This window comes from Chlamydotis macqueenii, chromosome W (genome assembly GCF_036417535.1).
Source record: "Chlamydotis macqueenii isolate bChlMac1 chromosome W, bChlMac1.mat, whole genome shotgun sequence".
NCBI lineage: Eukaryota > Metazoa > Chordata > Aves > Otidiformes > Otididae > Chlamydotis > Chlamydotis macqueenii.
In genome coordinates this window covers 44,452,004-44,467,549 of record NC_141592.1, presented here as the reverse complement: position 1 = coordinate 44,467,549, position 15,546 = coordinate 44,452,004, and the positions used below count along the sequence as shown (strand labels likewise).

Below are 15,546 nucleotides of genomic sequence, written 5' to 3'. Positions count from 1 at the left end.
AGCGGATGCTTTAAGGATCCCTCCCTGTTCTTGTCTTAAACCTCGGGTTTTAGTTTTCTCCTCTTATATGCCTGGGGCCACGGCCGCGGCCAGGCACCCCCACTCCCCCCCACCACATGGTTAACAGATACTCCTGTCTGAGTTGACCAGTGGCCTTTAGCAAGAGAAAAGCTGCAACATTTGAACGAGTTAGTTGACGAGCGATTACAACTTGGACATAAAAAGCTAACAGATAGTTCCTAGAATACACTTGTGTATGTAATACAGAAAAAATCGGGTAAATGGCGACTCTTACAGGATTTAAGGGCAGTAAATTCGGCAATTGAGGATATGGGTTACCATCTCCTTCAGTGATACCTCGAGATGGGAATGTTATCATTATTGATTTAAAAGATTGTTTTTTCACTATACCTTTACATCCTGAGGATGCTCCACGATTCGCATTTTCTGTGCCTTCAATCAATGCGGGAGAACCCAATCAGCGATATCACTGGGCGGTACTTCCGCAAGGTATGAAGAATAGTCCAACCATCTGCCAATGCTACGTCACACGGGCCATAGCACTGATAAGGCGCTTGCATAGGAATAGCCTTATTTATCACTATATGAATGATATCTTGATTGCAGCACCCAATGATTCTCTGATGGACAGAGTTCTTAATGATATCACCAGTGCATTATCCAGATTTAAACTGATTATTGCTCAAGAAGAAATTCAAAAGGTGTGTCCCTAGCAGTATCTCGGCTGGCAAATTATGGAAAGAACAATTAGGCTGCAAAAGTTAAAAATCCCTCAAACAGTGTTTTCCTTAAATGATTTGCAGAAATTGCTGGGAGCTATCAACTGGGTACGCCCTGTATTAGGCCTCTCTACAGAATTGCTTTTTCCACTGATCCAAATACTTAAAGGAGACTCAGATTTAACCTCCCCTAGGAGACTGACTCTAGAAGCACAAACGGCATTACAACAGTTTTGCTACACGTCTCCATTTATTGGCCTAAGCAACTGATGCTGAAATTTTTAGGAGAACTAATGTATCCAGCAACTCATCTAAGTTACACTCCCATAAAAAAAAAAAAAACAAAACAAAAAAGAAACCCGCCTTAACAATATTTACAGATGGATCAGCAAAAACGCACAAGACCATGATTGTGTGGAAGAAAAATGGTAGGTGGCATCATGACGTACAATTGGTAGAAGGTTCAACCTAACTTGTAGAACTTGCAGTGGTGTTACGAGCTTTGTATAAGTGGAAAGATGAATCCCTCAATATTGTCTCTGAATCTGCCTATGTGGTCAATGTAATACAATGCGCTGAATGGACAATGTTAAAGGAAATTAATAATCCTTTATTGTATGATCAGTTTCAACAGCTATTATCAGTATTACATGTGCGGGATCATCCTTACCTTATTGTACATCTGAGAGATGACACTTCACTTCCAAGACTTGTTACAGAAGGTAACACAAGAGCAGATGCTCTCACTAATGCGGCCCTCGTTGCACACACACTCATGCAAGCTAAGCTATCCCATGAATTTTATCACCAAAATTCTACAGTCCTTCAACGACAATTTAAGCTGACACGGGAACAAGCTCAGGCAATTGTGCATTCCTATAGCAGGTACCAAAATACAATTATGCCATCTTTATGTGGGGTTAATCAGTGTGGTTTGTGCTCTCAAGAATTATGGCAATCTGATATAACTCATGTCCTGTCATTTGGCCGACACAAATATGTACATGTAACTCCTGATACCCATTCCAGCTTATTGTTTGCCTCTGCTCATACAGGAGAACGTGCTTCAGATGTTTGCCGACATTGGATGTCAGCGTTTGCTTTCATGGGGGTTCCCACGTGTATAAAAACAGATAATGGGCCAGCGTATGCTTCTCACGCAGTCCAAACCTTCCTTGCTCTTTGGGGCATCAAGCATGTTACTGGTATCCCACATAACCCCACTGGACGGGCAGTCACTGAATGTGCCCATGGTACACTTAAAATACGCTGTTAAAAAGAGGGGGGAAAAAAAAAAAGAAAAAAAATGTGAAAAAAAAGAGAAAAGAAAAAAAGGGAAATGGAAGGAAAATCTATAAACAAAAAGTTAGGAAAAGCAATGTATGTGCTCAATTTTCTAAATCATTGGAGTGACAATTCTTCCCCAATAAAGAAACATTATGGATCATCTACTGTACATGAGGCCATCCGAGGGCAAGCTCTGGTGATGGTTAAGAATCTGGAAACAGGTAATTGGGAAGGACCATTCCCTCTTATGACGTGGGGGAAAGGATATGCTTGTGTCTCTACAGGAGCAGTGAACAAGTGGATCCCTGCACAATGGGTACGACCAGTGCTCCAAGCCGCCTTGCGTTCATCAGATTGTTAAACAAGCTGTGTGGCAGCCCCATGGACATCGGTCACAGAGGGAACAAATGTGTGGGTAACTATGGCTGGTGCCCTGGGGCGGGGTGCCATTTGTCTGTCTCTATCATCTGCAAGTGACCCTTTCAGAACATGCTTGGTCAATCTGCCAGATAACAGTAGGACGGCAACTCTGTGTAAAACAACAGCAGCTGCGAGTGCTGAGTGCTGAACTACAAGAGATGGAACTTTTGGGATCAGTAAAGATGGACTTGTGTCTATTTTTCTTTAACTATTCAAGAGCTAATGTTACTAGAGGGGTAATGATTGTAAATGCTTTAAGACCTATACATTGCAACGATACAGCATGGTATAATCATGCAAGCACTAACACATCAAAATCCAGACTGCATAAAGGACCTAAACGAAGTACACATAGCTTTGAATCTGACTGCCAAGATAATATAGGGTTTTGGAAACCAAGTGAAATTATTGCTACTTCAGTCTTTGCACCTGATGTGGCAAGAGCCTAGGCGCTAGCTATGCTAAATAAATTGGGCTGTTGGCTTGCTAAGCAAACGCATACAACTGCATTGGTACTATCAACGCTGTTAACTGATGTAGATACTATACGCTATGCTACTTTACAAAACAGAACCGCTGTTAGCCTGCAGAGCACATATTTGACAGGCCTTGTTGCATGTGCTGGCCACACATGCAGCAACGTCTAGTCAGTACTCTTTCACTGAATCTGCTGAGGGTGTAAACAGAGGCGGCTCGGAGCAGAGGAGAGAGAAGGGACTCAGAGCACATTCTATTAACAACAGGGGACGCCCTGAAGGTGCTGCGCTGTGGGGTAACGTTAGCAGGGCTGCATGTATGCAGGAGGGGCGGTCCGTGGCGATTCACCCACTGGACGCGGATGAGTCCATGAGTGCAGGGGGCAGGTGCGTCCATGTACGTGGTGGGCACGGATAAGTCCATGAGTGTAGGGGTAGGTGCGTGGCGGGCATGGATGGGTCCATGGGCACAGGGGGGCGGGTGTGTTCTCGTGCGTAGCGGGTGTACGGGTATTTAACCCTGTATTGCGCAGCATTAAATTGAAGGCTTAGCTTGACGGTATCCGTGTGATGCCCTGCTTTCCCCGGGGTGGGGCTCCGGTGCGTCTTGGGTTGGTTTGCTAGCAAGAGAGCCGGCAAGTGGTGACCCCGACGTGATTCCCCGGGATGGGATCCCGATAGAGGGAGGGTCTGTAAGTTGTCGTGCAGCGACAACCGGTGACCCCCGACGTGTCAGAAGGTAACGCGTGGCTGCAGGGCGGTCGTGGTTTGAGGACAGGTTTGAGTCGTGGCCGCGGGGCGGTCGTGCCTGCCTGCTGTTAGGATGGCATCCATCCAGGATACAGTAAAGGCGTTGGGAAAAGAGGTAAATTGTCTGGTGCATACGGCATCGTTGACGAAGGGCTTGATTAGCAAGCCGGGAGAGGTGATGGACGTGGCGCGGTTACAGGTGGCGGGGAAAGAGCCGTCGGAAGGGGAGGGGGGCGAACGGGGTCGAGACGGCGCGGAGGGGACGGGGGTTGGCGCTCCGGTGGTCTGCCCGGTTCGGCCGAGAGCCTCTGACAGTGATAAAGGGGCGATGGAGTTTGGGTGTGCTCCCCCGTGTGTTGCGCCTTGCTTGCCGGGAGGGGCTGGGCCGAGGGGGCGACCCCCCGGATGCGAGGACGCGGGGGTGCCCTCTGTCTCTCCTTCTACCCTGTCGGCTCCACCGCTTGTGGATTCGCGGAGGGGCGATACCGGCTTGCCACCTCTCCCTGAGGATTCATGGGTTGCGAAAAAGGGGGGGGGGGCAGCGAAGCGGGAGTAGTGGACGCTTTAATCCGAAGGTTCGAGCGGTTGGCGGCGGACGTAGAAAAAACACAGAGTAAAGTAGAGGGGGCGGCGCGGAAAGCGGGGGCAGCGGCTGAACAGAAAACAGGTAGTGGATTAACGGATTGGACATTGATTGCCAAGAATTGCGTATTGGAAGGGGTATCTCTAGGGCCATCAGATGGAGATGGGGGTATAATGGTGTTCCCAGTGACACAGGGGCAGCAGGGTCGGCAGTGGAGCCCGTTGGATTACAAGTTATTCAGGGAATGGCAGAAGGCGGTGAAGGAGGAAGGTGTTAATGGGGTGGCGGCTCGAGCGATTTTGGATGTGATCTGGGCAGCAAACCCGCTTCCTTTTGATTGTAGGCAGCTGGCTAGAGCGGTTTTTACAGCCCCCCAAATGGTGCTGTGGGAGGCTGCGTTAAAGGAGGAGGTGGACAAGGTGGTTTTAGAAGCTTTAGATCTGAATCACCCCTTGCACGGGATTAGTGTGGAAAGGATTCTAGGGTCAGGTAACTTTGCTGATCCGGCCGCGCAGGCTAATATGCGGGGCAGGGATATCCACGCCGCCGCGCAGGTGGCGCGGGTGGCGTTCGCAAAAATGGGTAAATATGAGGGCAAAAGGCAGCCGTACACTCAGGTGAGGCAGGGCGTAAGGGAGTTGTATACCTCTTTCTTGGAAAGGCTACAGAAGGCGATTGAGAATTCCGATTTACCAGAGAATGTGAAACCTATAGTGGCGAAAGAGTTAGCTAAACAGAATGCAAACGAGGTAACTCAGCAAGTTTTGGCGCAATTGCCTGGGGATGCAGGTGTGGCGCAGATGATGAAGCGGGTTATGGAGGCAGAAGCCTTGCAGCAAGCAAAAACCGCTCATTGCAGCAGTTTCTGCTATGCAATCACCCCCCGCAGGCCCCACCTGCTTTGGTTGTGGGGGTGTAGGACATTTCAAGCAGCAGTGTCCTTCAGGGACCAATCAGGGGATAGAACTTACAGGTGGCCAGAACAGGAGATGTTTTTGATGTGGGCGGGGCGGACATCTTACCAAACAGTGTCTGCAGCCATGCTTGGCCAGAGGGCAGTCAGCTGAGCCAGGACCACCACCGCCGTGGGTGAGCTGTGAGGGGGGCGAGCGGGGAGAGGCTCGGCGGTGGCTGCCCCTCAGGCAAGCCCGGTGCCGGGAGAAATGGTGGGTAGAGGCCGGTTTCTGTCACGGTCACCGTGGGCGGGCTCGCCCGGTGACTCGGCGGATCCAGGTATATGCTTCAGAGATGTCCAGCAAGCTGAAAAGCCATCCTGCTGAAAATGGAGAGCATCCCAAGAGAAAAACGGAATGGACAGCATGGCTGTAGCACCTGCACCCCAGAAGAAATGGTACAGCAGATGAAAGAGCTCATCACTGAGAGCAATGAGTTAAAAGAAGCCATGAAGTTGCATAACCAAGCTATGAAGGACCGGTACGAGGAACTTTCCATCTGTCGAGAGAAGCAGAAAGAAGAACAGGAATTTTATGAGTTAAAGTTTAAGGAAGTTAAGCAGTGCTTGCTAGACAAGTGCATGGAAAATGAAAAGCTACAACAACAACTTCAGAACTTAAAGGAAAGAGAAGGAGCTGAAATGGAGGGCTGCATGGCTCCTGAGAAGGAAATGAGGCAGCTGATATCCCAGCTGCACCGGCTCCAGGCTGAGAGGGCCAATATGCTAGGCATCATTTCAGAACTGCAGGATTCCTTTGTGGAGATTGGGATGAACGAAGGAGAAATAAATAGAACTGCAAAGGAACATCAAGAGAATAGTGGTGAAATGACCAGTAACATTGATATCTACGGCAGGAGCAAGACTGCCGACGAATCAAAGAATCTGCAGTCTGAGGAGCTAATTGTAAGCCAACTGCTCTACTGCCTTAGAAATGAAACTCAGAAGAAGGAAGAACTTGAGAAGGAGCTGCAGAATCACAAAGAGAGACTGTCAAAACTGGAGAAGAAAACCAGCAACTGCCTGAAGAGTGGGACACAAACTGAACAGCAAGCAGAGGAGGGTTCAGAGGCTGTTGGCAGTGAAGTAGAAACTCTGAGTTTGCAAGTTTGTGCTCTGTTTAAAGCGCTTCAGGAAGCCCATGAGAAGGTAAAAGAAGCAGAATTGATTCAGAAGCAGCTTCAAGAAAAGTGCCAAGTACTGGAAAGAAAAAGCTCAGCTGCTGCATCAGAACTGGAGGAGAAGCAGCAGCTAATATACACCATCAAGGAGCTGGAACTTCAGGTGGAGAGCATGCAGGCAGAGGTGAAGCTGGAACAAGCCAAGGCACATGAAGAAAAGGCGAGATATAGTAGCTTGCAGGATACAAATAGCAAACTCCTTCCTGAACTCACCAAGGCAATGAAAACCATTGATGAAATGAAACTCAAAGAGCTGCACAGAGTGGATAAAGTTGTGGTGGAACAACTGAATGCAAAGGTGGAGTTGGCAGAACAAGTACCTGTGGCAAAGCAGCTCCAGATAGATGAAATGAAGCAGATAATTGCTAATTATTTGTTATTGACTGTGCCTTTTGATTTGAAAAACATTTATTTTTTCTATGATGCTTTCAATTTAATTACTTGGGAAACACACCCATCAGTTTACTCGGGAATACAGCATAAGACTTTTGGCTATGTACTTAATAGAACTATAGATCAGTGGTTTAAGAAAATTTTATATTTTGTTTTGGAAATTTCAACTTTAGGCTAGAATGATTCAGCAAAGAGGGAGGGGTGGGGAGAGGTTGTCTTGTTCCCTTTCTCATTGTCCTGCTTTGGTTTTGGTAATAGATAGTTTTCCCCAGGTCGAGTCTGTTTTGCCTGTGACGGTGGCTTTAAGGATCTTTTGCCGCGGCCGCCGCCAGGCGCGCCCCCCACCCCCCCCCATCCGGCAGGGTGGGGGCAGCTTACCCAGAAACTGCCATGTTTACAGATACTCCTGTCTGAGTTGACCAGTGGCCTTTAGCAAGAGAAAAGCTGCACCATTTGAATGAGTGAGTTGACGAGTGATTACAACTTGGACATATAAAGCCAACAGACAGTTCCTAGAATACACCTGTGTTTGTAATACAGACAAATTGGGTAAATGACGACTCTTACAGGATTTAAGGGCAGTAAATTCAGTAATTGAGGATATGGGACCTTTGCAACAGGGGTTACCATCTCCTTCGAGGTACAAACTTTGTGTAAGTGAAAAGATGAATCCCTCAATATTGTCTCCAATTCGGCCTATGTGGTCAATGTAATACAATGCACTGAATGGACAATGTTAAAGGAAATTAATAATCTTTTGTTGTACGACCAGTTTAAAAAAAAAAAAAAGTTGGAGTGAAAATAAGAATCTGGAAACAGGTAATTGGGAAAGACCATTCCCTCTTATGACGTGGGGGAAAGGATATGCTTGTGTCTCTACAGGAGCAGTAAACAAGTGGATCCCTGCACGATGGGTACGACCAGCACTCCAAGCTGCCTTGCGTTCATCGGATTGTTAACAAGCTGTGTGGCAGCTCCATGGACGTCAGTCACGGAAAGAACAAACGTGTGGGTAACTATGGCTGGTGCTACAGGGTGGGGCGTCTGTCTGTATCATCTTCAAATAAGCCTTTCAGAACATGCTTGGTCAATCTGCCAGATCAGATAGCGGTAGGACGACAACTCTGTGTAAAACAACAGCAGCCGCGAGTGCTGAGTGCTAAATTACAGAAGATGGAACTTTTGGGATCAGTAAAGATGGACTTCTGCCTATTTTCTTTAACTATTCAGGAGCTAATGTTACTAGAGGGGTAATGATTGTAAATGCTTTAAGACCTATACATTGCAATGACACAGCATGGTGTAATCACGCGAGCACATATCAAAATCCAGACAGCATAAAAGACCTAAACGAAGTACATATAGCTTTGAATCTGATTGCCAAGATAATATAGAGTTTTGGAAACCAAGTGAAATTATTGCTGCTTCAATCTTTGCACCTGGTGTGGCAAGTGCCCAGGCATTAGCTACGCTAAATAAATTGGGCTGTTGGCTTGCTAAGCAAACGCATACAACTGCATTGGTACTATCAACGCTGTTAACTGATGTAGATACTATACACTATGCTACTTTACAAAACAGAACTGCTGTTAGCCTGCAGAGCACATATTTGACAGGCCTTGTTGCATGTGCTGGCCACACATGCAGCAACGTCTAGTCAGGCCTTGTTGTGTGCGCTGGCCACACGTGCAGCAACGTCTAGTCAGTACTCTTTCACTGAATCTACTGAGGGGATAAACAGAGGTAGCTTGGAGCGAGGGAGAGAGGATGGACCTGGAGCACACTTTATTTACAACAGGGGACGCCCTGAAGGTGCTGCGCCTGCCTCCTTTCTCTGCTCTGACCCCGCTGATAATCATCCTCTTTCTCAGCGGTGTCTTTGGTGTAGTCGGGTTGGTAACAGAATAGATCAGTAATAGATTTTTTATTATTAGCACAAAATCATGGTTGTCAGGATTTTGATGGGCTTTGCTGCATGAATCTGTCTGATCATTCAGGATCTATTCACAAAAGTATTCAAAACTTGCAAAAAGGAGTACAAAAAACTGCAACAAAGTGATGGTTTTGATATATTCAGAAATCTTTTTGGTGGATTGATATAAGCTTATTACAAATAGCTGTAGGATGCTTATTCATTCTTTTTATATATGTATTTTGATCTGTATTCCGTGTGTGTGTTGAAATATGTGCAGACTTTAATAGATAAAGCGTTGAAACAAGCCTCTTCTCATAAACAAAGAAGAGAGAGATGTGGGTATTTCTTGAGCCAGTACGGTGTCAGTGAAAGCAAACTGACCTTGGGAGAGGGATACAATCATGCTCGCTAGAAGAAAGCCATGGAATGAGAAGGGAAGCTTTAAGATACAAGACATTGTTAGCAGAATTTATGGCTTGTTTCAACAGAGGCTTGCAAAAAAAAACAAAAACAAAACTAGTCACTGGCCTTGTAGATAAGAAAGTTACTGGAGTTGTTATGTTTGTAATAGGAGAAGAATGCCATAGTAGAAAATTACTAGAAGGTAGTGAAACTTAGTTTTGCTTAGCAGTCATGAATATGTATAACGTGTGATCAGTAACTTTATTGGCTAAGCTTGTGTGTGGCGTAACTGGGTGGTTGCTATCCTTGGCTAAAATCAGAATTGTGATACTAGGCATCATACTAGGTATAATCATTAACATTCCGTGCTTGGTCACCTGCCTACAAAAGTGATACAGAGAATACTACATCAGGGCACGCATGCCATACGACGTCAGTTCCGACTGCCCATCTCACAGGCTCGGGCTGTAGTGGCAGCCTGTCCAGCATGTCAAGCAGCAAAGCCGAACCAGCCCTTATACTACCCAGGCATTAACCCCGGGGGTATGCTCCAAACCAGGTATGGCAAGTGGATATCACAGAGTATGCGCCATTTGGCTGTCTCAAATACATTCATGTTGCGGTCGACACTTGCTCCTGAGCTCTCTTCATGTGTCCATTCACAACGTTCAGGAGGCAGAAATCCATCCTACACCGGAACCGGGCTTTTGCCTGCCTAGGGGTATCTCGGGAGCTAAAGACTGACAGTGGGCCGCATTATCGATCACGGGTATTTTGCCTCTCCCTGCAGACGTGGGGAGTCCGCCATACGTTTGGCATTCCTCTGAACAGCACCAGGCAAGCGATTGTAGAACGCGCACACAAAACCCTGAAAGCACAGTTAACGCGCTTAGGACAGGGGGGAGAGAGGGGTTCGCCAGAGGTCTTAGTCGATAAAGCGCTTGTAGTACTGAATCATATATCCTTCGCTAACCCCCAATCCGTTTCCCCTATCCAGAACCATTTTTCCTCGCGTCAGCCGCTGTTTGGGGGCAAGGCACTCCCAAAGGTCTGGTACCGCCTGCCAGAAAACCCACGTTGGGAAGGTCCCGCTGATCTGCTAACATGGGGATGAGGGTATGCTTGTATCTCCACAGGTGCGGGGACCTGATGGATCCCGGCCCGGTTGGTACAGCCGTGGCTGGAGGATCGGCAGGGTAACCGAGCAGCGCAGCGCTCTCCAGCTCACCCTAGTGGGATTGATCCTGATTGTGAGTCTTCCAATGCCAGTGATAACTACTAATTTCTGGGAGTGGCTCACGAACTGCGCCGACTCTGCTCAGGTTTGCATAGCGTGTGGCCTGTTGGGCTCTTGGGAATGCCAACCGCACAGCCCTTGCCATATCTGAACTGGCGACTGCTTTAGCAGCACACGACGAAGGACTGACACAAATGAAGTTGGCATTAGATTATGCCCTTGCGAGGCCTGGCATCGGTTGCAGTGACCTAGAGGGAGTCCTAGGTCTCCAGGGTTACTGCTGTTTGGACTTCAGCAAGAACGCCTCCTCGGCCTTGGAGAAGACGCGTGCGCATGCTGCCCAGTCGGTATTTAACGTCAAAGCCCTAAAAGGACTGGGGGTAGTTTCCAGACCTGTTCGGTTTACCTAGATGGCTAAGAAATATTGTGTCTATAGGTTTGAGGATCCTAGCAGTTGCTTTGATAATGCTTTGTTTGTTTCTGTTATTGTTATGTTTCTTGCATGCTATGATTAAGGGGTCACTAGGCGACTATCCATGATCAACTGTGTTATGGCGGCATCTGCCCCAGAGTACCAGCCATTAGATCAGGATGATTTAGCATAGAGGGGGGGAATTGTGGGGTAACGTTAGCAGGGCTGCATGTATGCAGGAGGGGCGGTCCGTGGCGATTCACGCACTGGACGCGGATGAGTCCACAAGTGCAGGGGGCAGGTGCGTCCATGTACGTGGTGGGCATGGATAAGTCCATGAGTGCAGGGGGCAGGTGCGTCCACGTACGTGGTAGGCACGGATAAGTCCATGAGTGTAGGGGTAGGTGCGTGGCGGGCATAGATGGGCCCATGGGCACAGGGGGGCGGGTGTGTTCTCGTGCGTAGCGGGTGTACGGGTATTTAACCCTGTATTGCGCAGCATTAAATTGAAGGCTTAGCTTGACGGTATCTGTGCTATGCCCTGCTTTCGCTGGGGCAGGGCTCCAGTGCGTCCTGGGTTGGTTTGCTGGCAAGAGAGCTAGCACTGCGCCTGCCTCCCTTCTCTTCTCTGACCCAGTTGATAATCATCCTCTTGCTCAGCGGTGTCTTTGTCATAGTCGGGTTGGTAACAGAATAGATCAGCAATAGATTTTTTTATTATTAGCACAAAATCATGGTTGTCAGGATTTTGATGGGCTTTGTTGCCCATCAAATTCACAAAAGCATTCAAAACTTGCAAAAGGAGTACAAAAACTGCAACAATGGGATGATTTTGATATATTCAGAAATCCTTTTGGTGGATTGATATAAGCTTATTACAAATAGTTGTAGGATGCCTATTCATTCTTTTTATATATGTATTTTGATCTATATTCGGTGTGTTAAAATGTGTGCAAACTTTAATAGATAAAGCGTTAAAACAAGCCTCTTCTCATAAAGAAAGAAGGGGGAGATGTGGTATTTCGCTGAGCCAGTATGGTATCAGTGAAGGCACACTGACCTTGGGAGAGGAATGGAATCATGCTCTCAGGAAGAAAGCCATGGAATGAGAAGGGAAGCTTTAAGATACAAAACATTATTAGCAGAATTTATGGCTTGTTTCAACAGAGGCCTGCAAAAAACTAGTCACTGGTCTTGTAGATAAGAAAGTTACTGGAGTTGTTATGTTTGTAATGGTAGAAGAATGCTATAGTAGAAAATTACTAGAAGATAGTGAAACTTAGTTTTGCTTAGCAATCATGAATATAACGTATGATGACAGAAGTCTGGATTGTTCAAAAACAAAAAGAGGGATTTGTTGGATATCTCGAGAATCAGGGACGCTTAGTGAACAATCCAGACCGAATGGAATTGTTATGTTTGTGAGCAGTAGGCTTCAAGGATATCGCGGAGGCTGCCTGTGAGAAAGTAATGAAGCTTCCTGTGAGAAAGTAATGAAGCAATCTTGAGAAGAAGGAAAACAGCTGGTATACATGACTGGGGGCTGAATGTGAAGCAGGGTGCAGGTGGAGAGGACCATGCGCGTGAACAGAGAGACTTAACGAATCATATTTTAGCTAAGAGCGCGTGCATGATATAGTTAGCCAATTAGTAGAGAGCTTGCGCATGATACGGAATTAGAAGGGCTATGTTAACCGGGATATATCAACAATAAATTGGCATTTGCTTGATCATATTGGTCGTCAGCAGTGTCCGTTACTTCCGCGTCAGCAAGGGACATCCCTGAAGAAGAGCAAAGGAGCAACTCTGTGCTTCCAGGAGGGGATCAATGACCAAGAGAAGCCTATTTCTGAGTGCACCAGCTCGGGGCAGGTTTCTCTATTGCTGGGGCAGCCGTAGCAGCCTGAGGAGCCCTTGGGCCAGGAGTCTTTTCCTGGGAGAGGAGCTGGCACGGAGGGGCTTGCTGGCAGCGAACAAAAAGGATGTCTGGGAGACAGGCACAAGGGACCCACGGAGACACTGTCCTCTGTCTCTTCATGCCCTGGGTCTGATGGGAAAACTGAGACATCTCTCTTTTCTTCCTTCACTCTCCATGCTTGGATGGACCTCAGGAAACATCCATGAGCATGGAAGATTCACAAACCTCCTGGGCTGAGTTCCCATCACTGCAGGGGAAGAGGAAAGATTGAGAGACACATGGGAGTGCAGGGATACAGTGGGGTGTGTGTGGCAGTGTGTGTGTAAAAGTGAGGAAGAAGATGTGAAATGATGAAGGGTGGGAGTGTGTCATGCTGAAGTGAAATATGTTCAGTTTTGATGTTGAGGCAGCAGAAGAAGGAGGATGTGTCGTTCAGGGCTGGGACAATGAGCTAAATAGAAGGTTTCTAGTGAGTCAGGGGGTTGGCACACTTTTGTTAATCGAGGAGCATTAGTAGGTATTTGGGAGAAGATGCCATTGTGAGCTCAGTAAAATTTGGGACAGCATGGGGTCAGAGTGAGGTGGGGAAGCAGGGGTGGAGATGGTCTCTTTGTTGAGACTGGAACCCCCCAACAGAACTGAAATCCTTTTCCTTTCTGCTGTGGCTACTGTGTCTTCCAGTGAGACCCCTGAGAGGACACCAGTTCCTTACAGCCACAGGGCTTTTTTTTCCCATTCCCCACCATCCATAGAGGCTGAGAGGTGTCCTACTGCTCTCCTACACTCAGTGTCATACACCCTCACAATCTCAGTGCTCCCAGGAATGGCCCTCAGCATCCCATGAGGGAAAGGATCCCCCTGCCCAGGGTATGGGGTCAGTACTTGATCATCCTGCTTGATGAAACATGTCAAGGGCTTTCACAGTTGTCTTAACATTTGATTTTCAACCTGTAAGCAGTGCCTCTGACTTCCTACTTCACCAGCTCGCAGGGACAGGAACCTTATCTCCTCATTCCTTCATAGTCTCTTCAGTGATGGCCATCAGTTGGGCCCACTGACATCCCCAGAGACTTGGAAGTTTGCTGCTGACTTTTACTGCTCTAGAGGCCTCTTGAATCCACGTTTGGTATCTACAGTTCAGGAACTTGGCACCAGAGGGCTCATTAACATGCAAAATGCCCTAACAAGCTAAGTCTCTGGGCATGATTCAATTCCTCCGTTCTTATGTGGCTCATTTGAGAGGCTACAGGAGTGTAGTCAAAGTACAAAGTTCTCAGTGCTGAATGTCAGTAAGAAACAATTTATTCTTTATGCACCACACCATTTTTTCTGCTTATGTATTAAGTGACGTCAGCAAATTCCTATTGATACTGATCTTGAGCATGCCCTGATTGAATCTGAATATGTAGGGAACTCAAGACCCTGTATGTAGACACTCCATGGGCAGTCTTTGTCCCTATGTACAACCTCACATTTCTCTCATCAGCCACCTGGGACTTATAGCACCTTTGTTCAGATCAGAGCTTTCTCCACTACTGCCTGTAGCTGCCTGATTTAGCCCATTGACACCAGTTTCCACTTGTTTTACTTGGGGAATGACGTGCACCTCGATACAGAACAATGTTTCTTAATTATCAAAAAAAAAAACACAAATGAATGTCCAGTTCAATAAAAAGAATGCACTCTTCTGCTGTGTATTAAATCCACCTTTCCTCCTCTGATGTTCACTTTCCACAGTGGATGGCTTTAGACCAAGGGAAAATACATTTTGTGTCAAGCACAGAACCCAAGAGCCCCCAAAGGACTCCCTACCCTGGACTCTGTTTGTCCATATTTGCTTGCAGCATGTCACACTCTGAAGCCATGAGCTCCCTCGATTCACAGAGGGAAGCAAAGGGACAAAGTGAGTGAAGAGCTCTTTTTTGAACAGCCTGCCCTAATCCCAACAGATCTGGGTTATAGAAATGTCTTCAAGCAGGCTATTCAGCATCTAGACCCACTCATTTCTCTTTCTCCTCCAACACTGGATGGCTCGAGTGCAATTATTCAGACATTCCCTTCTACTCAAGGGAGAGAAATGAGTTGTCTCAACTGAGATGCTTTGGCCTACCCTGCTTGTCCACCATCTCCTGCTCCAGAAATTCTCCCATCAGCCTGGGTCACATTTCCCAGTCCCATGTGGGGGCTTCAGGCACCCCCATTATTCTGGTTTTGTTTAGTGACGGGGGGCTATGGTGGTAGCTTCTGTAAGAAGCTGCTAGAAGTTGTTGCCTAGGGCGGACCCGCTGCTGGCCAGGGCCGAGCCAATTGGTAGCAGTATGTTCTGTGATAATGCCTCTGCAATAATGTATTTAAGAAGGGGAAAAAAAAAAAAAAAAAAAAAAAAAAAAAAGAAGGAGAGAAGATATGAAGGAGCTGAGTGGGGGCAGAGAGGGGGAGGCGCAAGCCTTGTGGGCCTTGCGGCCCTCACCCTTTGGCCTCCTGCCAGGTGGCTGTCTGGGCTTGACTTGGCCCAGCCCGGCTGCAAGATGTGAAGAGATCCTGAGAGGCATCTGCCTGACTGTTGTGAAGATTTTCTTGTGAGAGGAATGGCTGCAGATGCCAAGGTCAGTGAAGAAGGAGGGGGAACAGTAATGTGGCTCCTGGCCAAGATTCCCCTGCAGCCTGTGGTGAAGACCATGGTGAAGCAGGCTGTGCTCCTGCAGCCCATGGAGGCCCACAGAGGAGCAGAGATCCACCTGCAGCCTGGGGAGGACCCCACGCCGGGGAAGGCAGATGCCTGAAGGAGGCTGTGGCCCGTGGAGGGCCCATGCTGGGGCAGCCATTCTGGAGGGACTGCACCCCATGGAAAAGATGTCCCACGCTGGAGCAGTTTCACGA

At 47.5% G+C, this 15,546-nt stretch overlaps 1 protein-coding gene across 1 annotated transcript in view; it reads left to right on the top strand.

The window, feature by feature from the left end:
- Positions 1–462: 462 nt before the first annotated feature.
- LOC147596729 (protein Hook homolog 3-like) overlaps positions 463–15,546 on the top strand; it is a 141,983-nt gene continuing 126,899 nt past the window's right edge. Inside the window, exon 1 of the mRNA XM_086769625.1 lies at positions 463–510. Coding sequence (XP_086625751.1) covers positions 463–510 — 48 coding nt within the window. The remainder of the gene's footprint in view (positions 511–15,546) is intronic.